The following is a 9,033-nucleotide window of genomic DNA, read 5'->3' as shown; positions in this document are numbered from 1 at the left end:
CCAACGACGAGATTAAGAGATATTAGAAATTTATCCCAAAATTATGTTCCTTTAACCATCACACCAAACATGTCCTAAATCCTAATATTATATTACAAGATAATATGTCGATTTATACACAAATTTTATATTTCTTGAATTAGATAAATGGCAATTCTTTTTTTTTTCTTTCATAAAAAATAAAAATAAATGCCCAAAAGAGAGAAGAAACGACATCCCCAAATCCCAATTGACTGAAAACCCTATATATATAATGTACAATGAAGAAGTGTAACGTAAATTGAAGGAAGAAATCCATGGATTTTTCCGGTCAGTACCAGCAGCAACAACAGGGGGCCGCTGATCCTTCTCAAATGTATGCTCAATACCCACAACAATCGACTGACCCTTCTCAAATCCAATCATATGATCAATCTCACTACCAGCAACAACAACCGGCGGACCCTTCTCAAATACAACCCTATGATCAATCAACACAAGCGTACTATGCATATCAATACAATCAACAATACTACTATCCTCAAGACTATTATTCAAATGCCTATCAACAACAGCAATACCAGCCTGAATCCACTTCAATTCACCCACCTGGGGTTCCGATTCCACCGTCTTCGGATCCTTATGCTACACAGCAGCAACCCCAGTATTCGTATTATCCTCAACAACAACAACAACAAGGAATTAACTATGGAGAGGTTGCTACTGTGACAATGCCCAATGTCTCCCACACACCTGCGGTATGAAATTCTTTTGCTTTTTTTTTTTGATCTTTGAGCTCTGGTAGCGTAAATGTTCATAGAATGCAATCTGGGTATATTTGATTGGGAGGATTTAAGAATTTTTGAGTTTATTGAAGCGTTTGTTGTTTGGATTTCTGTAATAACCTTTAAAATAGTATAAAAAATTGAAACTTTTAATGGAGCACTAGTCCTAAATTGATGTACTAATCAATCATTGTTAATAACAACATTATAGATAGATGACATATGCGATGATTGAATGGTTTGGTGCGAAGCCTGGGTGTGGTAGTTTTAGGTCTTTCTTCTTCTTCTTCTTTAGAAGTTAAACAGGCAATTTTAAGAACAAAAAAATTAGCACAAAGATTGTGCTTGATAATATGTACAAAATTTGATTGTGATTATGAGGCCTGTAGGTAGTCGAGTGGTACTTAAAGATCAGGCATTTTATAAACTTCATTTACAAGAATCAAATGATACCAATTAATGGACATTTGATACTTTTAGATAAAAAACAATGACTTAGGCCAGCCTATGATAAAAGGCTGTTAACTGGAAAAGTTGTTCCTTTTGTTTTGTTTATGCAAAGAGCATTGGTTAATTGTATGTATTATCATTTTGAGAGCATGAATTCACGTTTCAAAAAGCAACATTGTTTGTATCTCAAGGGAATATTTTTGGTTCCAAGTGTTCAGGGTGCAGATTAGGGGGGTCATATCTTACTGCTAGTTAGGTACTACATCTGTTTCAATTTATCTCTTTAAAATAGAATGTCACTTTTCTCTATTTAGTAACTCTTGAATTCCAACATTCTACCTGACATGTTTATGACCAGAGTATTTTACTTGTTGAAAGAATTTCAAAAGGACAAGAAACTGAAGGACATAATTCTCTGTGTATTTTTCTCTGTATCCTTGTGAAGTTTGTTATGTTATTACTTCTTTTGTAAAACATAGGCATCTAACATAAGCTATACTATGATTCTTTGAGCATTTTTGCCTGCAGTTTACTTAGACCTTCATAGCACTAGCTATATGTTAACAAAATTAAAACACACTGATTATTTAACTAAACTGCTTGAGCTTGGTACATTTGAAATTGATAACAAGGCTAAGCTTCCTGCCAGAAGAAGCAGAGTGTGAGCAAGTCTATTGTGTCTGTTTTGCTCAGCTAATTATACAAGATCTCTACTGTATTTTGCCTGCTTTATACGAGCTTTGTTTAGGAAACAGGTAAGATTGTCTCTTGATTGAGAAGCAGCAGTTTCCTCTCAAAGACTCTATAAATCAGATCAGCAATCTTTAAAAGATATAATTAGCTGAGCAAACAGCCTGTCACACTAGGCAAGCTGATAAGGTGAGCTTGAGCTTCAACTACATATCATGGAATTGGCTCAAGTTTGCACTCGAGCTAATACCAGCTTGTGGATTGTTACAGTGTCAATCAGACCAAGCTCAAACAGCCTGTTGTCATGGCTCAATTAGCATGGATAACTCTCTTTCCACTTAAAGTTGCTTTTCTCCTTTGCAGAAATGCTTAGTCACAAGAGTTGGGATTCCCTGAAGATTTTACTGGTGTTTGATATGGTACAAGATCTCTCTAAGTCGAGAGAAGTACACTCTTTTTCTTTTTTCTTTATTCCTTTGGTATTTCCTCCTCCCCAACTCACCATTCTGGTGGGTGCTTCATGTATTGCTGTGTGATTTTTATCACAAGTTAGATCACTTCTGAAAGAGTAGGAGGAGATATCCATTGGTTAGCCCCTGGTTCTTAAAACTTTCAAACCATAAGTAAATTTTACCCATACCTAATAGAGTTTTGCAGTGACGAGGTTCCTTCTTTTTTTATTTTTGTATTTGTATAGGAGATCAAACTGTAATTGATAAACATCTCCTTACTGTTTGGCTGTTTATTTTAATGAACTCCTTACCTACCAGTTCAAAAAAATTGTTTATCAAACTAATGTATGCTTACCTCTTGTAAGATTCAGATTCTAACATATATATACAAAGTTACCGGTTTCAAAAAAAAAAAAAAATAATGTATGCTTACTGTATCTATGTTATTGAAAAGTTGATGCAGCATTTCCTGAATGATTTAGAGCCTGCTTGGATTGGGCTACTTTAGGTGCTTTTAGCCAAAATAACAAAAATAAGCCAAAAGCCATAATTTAGAATTCCTAACTTATGACTCATGCTTATAAGCCATAAGCTACACTTGAGATGGTTTGATCATGTCCTATGTCGACCTCCAGAACGTGGTGTGAAATCATGGTAAATGAAGTTTTTAAAAGGGTCAAATTAGACTTAAATCACATAAAAAAGTACTTTTAGTTGGGCTAAAGTATGTTTACTTTCGGTCATATACTTTCTAGAAGTCTTTATCCTACAAGAGATTTATATGCTTTCTTTTTTATTATCATTTTATTTTGTTTAATATTGGCGTGATGAACTTAAATGGAGCGACATGTTGGTGTCATTGTTTTTCCTATCAAAAATAGAAACAGTTACCTGTATGTTATTTAACATAAGAAGCTGCATTTGACGGCTTTTCAATTTATTTAAGACTTTTCTCTTTCTGTTCCTAGGAAATTTGTAAATATATGGCCTCCATATATTTTTCATTACATAGTCAACATTGGTATTCAAAATCTTTCAAAGATAAGCATGTTTTTCTTTGGTCCACCACTTTAAATGGTTAAATAATCTGTTCTTCATGTTTGAGATAGACCTGGTTAATATCTTCCGAATTCTAGGATTTACTTGAAATAGTTTTTTTTAAATTGTGAATATATTTGATACTGTATTTTTGCCTTAATGTTAAGTCTACACAAGACTGAATATTTTAGAGGATTGAGGGCATTTTTGCTGGTAAAAGTAACTCTTTTCCCTTTGCCGTTATCTATATTTTATATTAGACTGAATATTCACTTCCTCCCACTTTCCAGTATTGACCTGACACTGTGTTTAGTGTTGATACTGTATAATACCTATTAGAACTTAAAGAGATCAGCTTCTTACATGTTGAACGGAGTTGACTACACAAAAAGTCCCTAAAAGTTCGGTTCACTACCCCAGACCCAAGTTGCCAACACTCTTCACTTTTGATGCCGCACCCGTGTTGGATTCTCCAAAAACACTACTTTTGGAGAATTCCACACGCACCCTTTGACATTTTTGAAGAGTCCAAGCAACATAGCCCCAGACAATTTGGTGGACTTGTCGGGATAGAAAGTAACAGCAAACCGACAAATATTCTTAGCCTTAAGTTTAGAGCTATTTTGTTGCTGTGCTTTTGGTGCAAACTAGTTGTTGTACAGTATTTAGATATCTTGTTAGATTAGATTGGAGAATTGCACAACTTGTAACTATGTTTTATTGCACTGGCTTAGTGCTTTTTCCCTTTTAATGCAATACCTATTTCTATCCAAAAAAATAAAAACTTTAAGAGCTCAGTATGGTATTCATACCTATTAAAAATTAAGGAAGTATATAAAGGTTCGTAATATACTAAACTCTTAAAGGTTGTGCCATTCTTAGGAATCTTGGTATTTTAGTATTTTCCCATTTAATAACTACTTTTCCTGTTTCATGTAATCTAAAATTGTCTTTTCATGTAGTCTAAACTCCTCACTTCTAGTGGTCTAAACATCTACATGAGGATACTCTTGTATATTGCTCTAGTCAATTCTGTACGATCTCTTTTCTCTTCTCTTATTTTCATGGTATTAGAGAAAGCAAAAGTATTTGGTCAGAGTCTCACTATCACCCTTCGTAAAAAAATTCCCGTGCTTAGCGCATGAAACAAACTTACCCAAACGTAAAGGACGTGTTAGAGACATAATTAAGTAAATGACTGTGTTCCTTCACAACTCAAGCTTTTAAAAGAGACGTCCAACACAATTCAATATGGTATTAGAGTTTCTGCGATCTTGGGAAATTTTGAGTAGCTTCTACCTTAAGGTTGCCCACATTGCAAATGAATTTCCTTCTTACATAATTTTATTAGTCTTGTCTCTTCTGGTGACTGTTCTAGAGTCATCATTCTACTATGCAATGATGATTTTGGCATCATTGCCTTTTCCAGTCTCCTTTTGCCATTATTTTGGCCATTTGTTTCTGCAGTGTGTGCCACATTTACTGTTCATTATTTAATTTACCTGTCAAGTCTGTTCTCTAACTTGTCAAATTAGCACTCTATTTGTCATTCAGTGAAACACCGCTCTTCAACCAGCGCCTTGTCAGTGCCAAGTCGACATCCAAGCGATGTCACTATCTGGCCATCAAAAGTAATATCAGGTCATCAAACATAATCTTTACTGAAACTATCTACATGTAACTAACTGTCATAGGTATTACACTTGCACATTTATGAGTCATGTCCTGGCACTCGTCCTTGTACTTCTGTTCATATTCATGAATCCTTCAATTTACTTAATGATGATATTTATACCTATATCAGATGCCTGCCTTTAGGGCTGTAACATAACCTTTATTTTTGGTTTGGTTGGCTCTTGCCATAAGCCTCCACGTGCCTTGTCGCCAATGTGTTGCTGCCTTGCTGGGTTGCTAGCATTCTTTGTGTCGTCTCTTTGCATGTGTTTCCCCTTCAAATGAGTCATTGGAGTGAGATATTTAGTCTCACACTTTCTGTAATATTAAGATGGCTGATTTTCTTTTCTTAGTTGATTGCATTTTTTGTCCCTTCCACTGCATTACATTCATTTGACCATCGATAACACCTGATGGAATTACATTTTTTGATCAATAATTAAAACACTGATGGAGTTGTATTAACTTTATTCATAAGTGAGAACTTAAGTTAAATTTGTTTAATCTTCATGAGTGGTCCTTATGGAGGTTCTCAACTTCTTTACATTGAGAAAGCTTCCCTGAATAAGGTTGTTGGTGGTCATGGATGTTTTTCATTCTCATTTTCCCAGTAGGTTTGATATTCTGAGCATTTTTTCTTATTTTGATAAATTGATCTTCATATTCTAGTCATACTTGTTCAAGTGGCGAATGCACCTACATGTAGGAACAAATAGGCTTGGTTTAGATTGATGAAGCATTGTGTTAGGAACAAGTAAAGTTAGGACTTAGGAACAAGTAGGGTTGGTTTACATTGATGGAACATTGTGTTACAAAAAGATGAATGAATGATATCCATGTTAAATATAGTTTCAGCAGCTAAAATCGGTTGACTTTTATTTACTTTAGATTCATGGCTTTGTTTTAGGGCCTACACATGAATTAGCAGAGGTGTTAACTAGTATGGTAGGGCAAGTATGATAACTATTTTTAGGCATTTAAGCGATTGTCATTTGATATGTTCAAGAACTTATCCTTTTGGGTCTCATATCATAATGCAATATGGAATCTAGATATAGTACTTCCACATACTGTTCACAGAGCTGACTGTTTGTAGGGTGAAATTTGAAGGATTATTCTGATAAAGAGTTGCTTCTCGATGTAGCCTTATGTTTTAAATTGATGCTAGAGATGGCATACAATATATCAGTGGTAAGTTCAACAAAATGAAAGAGAATGTCGTTCACCATCCTTTAACATGGTGAAATTATCTTGTAAAAGAGGTGGCTAGCATTTGGGTTCTGTTTTCTGTTTTCTGCTTCTTTTGTTCTGTTAACTTCCTCATTAGTGATCAGAAACACTTTTGGGTATATTAAATTCCTTAACTGCAAGTTAATCCAACATTATCTCTGAATTGGTAATTCACTTTTGTTCATTTTCCTTCTGGGGGGTTGCGGGGAGGGTGGGAACAAGAAGATGCATGTATGAGCTCTCTTTGCTTATCCCCATTACTATGTCAAGTGTGTAACACCTAGACATAAAGTCCCTGCAGTCAGTCAAGTCTTTTCTTATGGTGCCAACAAATTTATACTTGCTACTATTATAGCCTTCTTTTCTCTTCCAATATTCGACTTGTATTAATTGGTATTACATCATGGAGGAGCCTGCCTTCTGTAATACTGATTCTGTTTGTTCGTTTTGCTGACTTCTCTACCATTCCTTCAGCTCCGCTAAGTTACTTCATGTCTTCTGCTGCTCATACAATTGTGTGCTGATTTGCTTTTTGTCTAATTTTGTTGTGTTGACTTATTTAAGATGACGAGATTGGTTCTTTTGGTGTATAAATTACTGTTTTGACTTGGTATCAGCATTGAGCTCTCCAGCTGATCCATTGATGTAAAGAATATTCCAAATCTTTGAACATATTTGCATTCTGCAGATCGCACCATCTTCATATAAAGGTAAAGGTAAAAGGGGTGGCAGGCCCTATAGAGGAGGTGCCCATGGCCATCTTGGTGGTGGGCAACAACAACCTAGCTACACATTACCAACATATGCTGAGAACCAACCAAAAGTTTTTCAAGGAGCATCACAGATCCAAGGTGGCCTATCCCAAGTTAAACCTTCATCATCTGCCTCAGGTAATTCAGCTCCTGTCCGTCCACCTCGTATGGCTTGGTGCGAACTCTGTAGGATTGAATGCAACACGCCTGAAGTTCTTGAACAGCATAAGAATGGAAAGAAACATAAAAAGAACCTGAAAGCCTATGAAGAGCGACAGAAACTGAACAAACAGATGGATGGAGCACATGGTAACCAGACAACAAATTCTGAAGTTAAGCCAAGGGTTTCTTACCAGCCTGCAGTTGAGGGATCTGGGCAGCTGCCTCTGGGGCATTTGCCTTCTGAAACTGTAACCGGAGACAGACAGCCGCTGCCCCAAGAGAAGCTTCCTCCTCAAGCTGTTATAGAGGAAGATGTTGGTATTACCGGGAAACAAAAGGTTGAAGAGACAGATCCTGTGGATCATATTCAAGGTCAAGGGCGTGGAGTCAAGCGCAATCTAAGAGGTGGGCGAGGCGGTAAATTGATGAAGACACAGAATGGCTCAAGAAAACCTTCTGTGGCACCTAAGCCCCAAAAAATGGTTCCTTTAATATGTGAACTCTGTAATGTGAAGTGTGAATCAGTAGTTGTTTTCCAAAGCCATCTGGCAGGAAGGAAACACCTTTCAAATGTTAAGGACTTCCAAGGCCAACAAGCAATGGTTGGACAAGCTGCTCTCCAAGCATTATACCCTGCTTTGCAGGCTCTTTACCCAGCCCTTCAGGCACTATGCCAACCTAGTTCTGGTGCATCAACTTCTGTCGCTCCTCAAGGTCATCAGCACAATCTTCATGAAATACTGGGTATTTTGACTCAACAAGCCCTTTCTGCTATCCCTCAAGATCAATTATTAGGTATTGGAGCAGCAGCCACTTCGGCTATCCCTCAAGATCAATTATTAGGTATTGGAGCAGCAGTCGCTTCAGCATTTCCTCCACCTTCAGATTTATTAGCTCAGGACCACCAAGGTTCCAAATTACAAGGTTCAGTATCAGAAGAAACAAGAGAGAATGCTGCTGCGGAGGATGGCAGAAATTGTGACCTTTCGGTTTTACCGAGCACTGAGTCTAAACCAGAAGAGAGCACTGATAATAAACATGAAAATGTGAACTTAGAAGTTGAGAGAAAAGTTACGTCTGTTGAAGAACCATTGAGGTTTGGCACTAGCGGGGATGTGTCTTCTACATCAGGAGCAGTGAGTGCAGCTGTTTCAGTTTCGAACAGTGGAGTAGTGTCATCAGATTGCGCTGCCCATTCTGGATCAGGTGGGAAATTGGCTGATTAAAGTCATTAATTCTTCAATAAATTAATGAGTGGTGGGCAAGACCACAAGAAGGTTTTATAAATGTAGTTAAACTTTCTCTTTTGGAAAAAGTGAATTAACATTTTGAAGATGTAGGTGAAGTGGTGGTGTTCAGGCCTTTTCCTGACTCTTTGACATATATGCAGATCTAAAACATTCTTAATCATTTTAGCCAACTGTTAGATTTTATTTGATGGTTTTGGATTCGCCTAGAGGACGTGAAGGCTTGCATTTCTTGTTTTGCTATTGATTTTGGGATGTTGATTTGTGGTTTCATGTCATCAGTATCTGCATTCATTAGAAGTCACTTGCACTTTCTTCCAGTTCATCTCCTTTCAAACTACACAGCTTTCAAATTAAGAAGGCAACACTTGGCCCCCCAGACATGAATATTTTATCAGATGCCAGTAACTCATTTTTCTCTGCTATTTTTCCTTTTTGATAATGATGGTGTCTGGATCAAATTGTGTGCAACTCAATTATTCCAGTAATTGCATATTACCTTTTACCAGCATGTATACCAGGTAATTATATCCATCAAACTTTCATTGCAGCTGCTCTAGTGAAACAAGAAGTA

At 36.7% G+C, this 9,033-nt stretch overlaps 1 protein-coding gene across 2 annotated transcripts; it reads left to right on the top strand.

Annotated features, from left to right (window-relative positions):
• Positions 1-203: 203 nt before the first annotated feature.
• LOC125844935 (uncharacterized) lies at positions 204-8,632 on the top strand. Of its 2 annotated transcripts, XM_049524309.1 has the most exons (3): positions 554-737; positions 2,268-2,350; positions 6,987-8,632. In XM_049524309.1, exons 2-3 carry the CDS (start codon positions 2,270-2,272, stop codon positions 8,436-8,438), a joined length of 1,533 nt encoding a protein of 510 aa, XP_049380266.1. In that variant the 5' UTR covers positions 554-737; positions 2,268-2,269; the 3' UTR covers positions 8,439-8,632. The 2 variants fall into 2 exon arrangements, with proteins under 2 accessions (XP_049380260.1, XP_049380266.1); XM_049524303.1 differs by lacking the exon at positions 2,268-2,350 and having other exon boundaries at positions 204-737.
• The last annotated feature ends 401 nt before the right edge of the window (positions 8,633-9,033 follow it).

This window comes from Solanum stenotomum, chromosome 1 (genome assembly GCF_019186545.1).
Source record: "Solanum stenotomum isolate F172 chromosome 1, ASM1918654v1, whole genome shotgun sequence".
Taxonomy (NCBI): domain Eukaryota; kingdom Viridiplantae; phylum Streptophyta; class Magnoliopsida; order Solanales; family Solanaceae; genus Solanum; species Solanum stenotomum.
The sequence above is the reverse complement of the archived record's forward strand: the minus strand, read 5'-3'. Positions and strand labels throughout refer to the sequence as shown.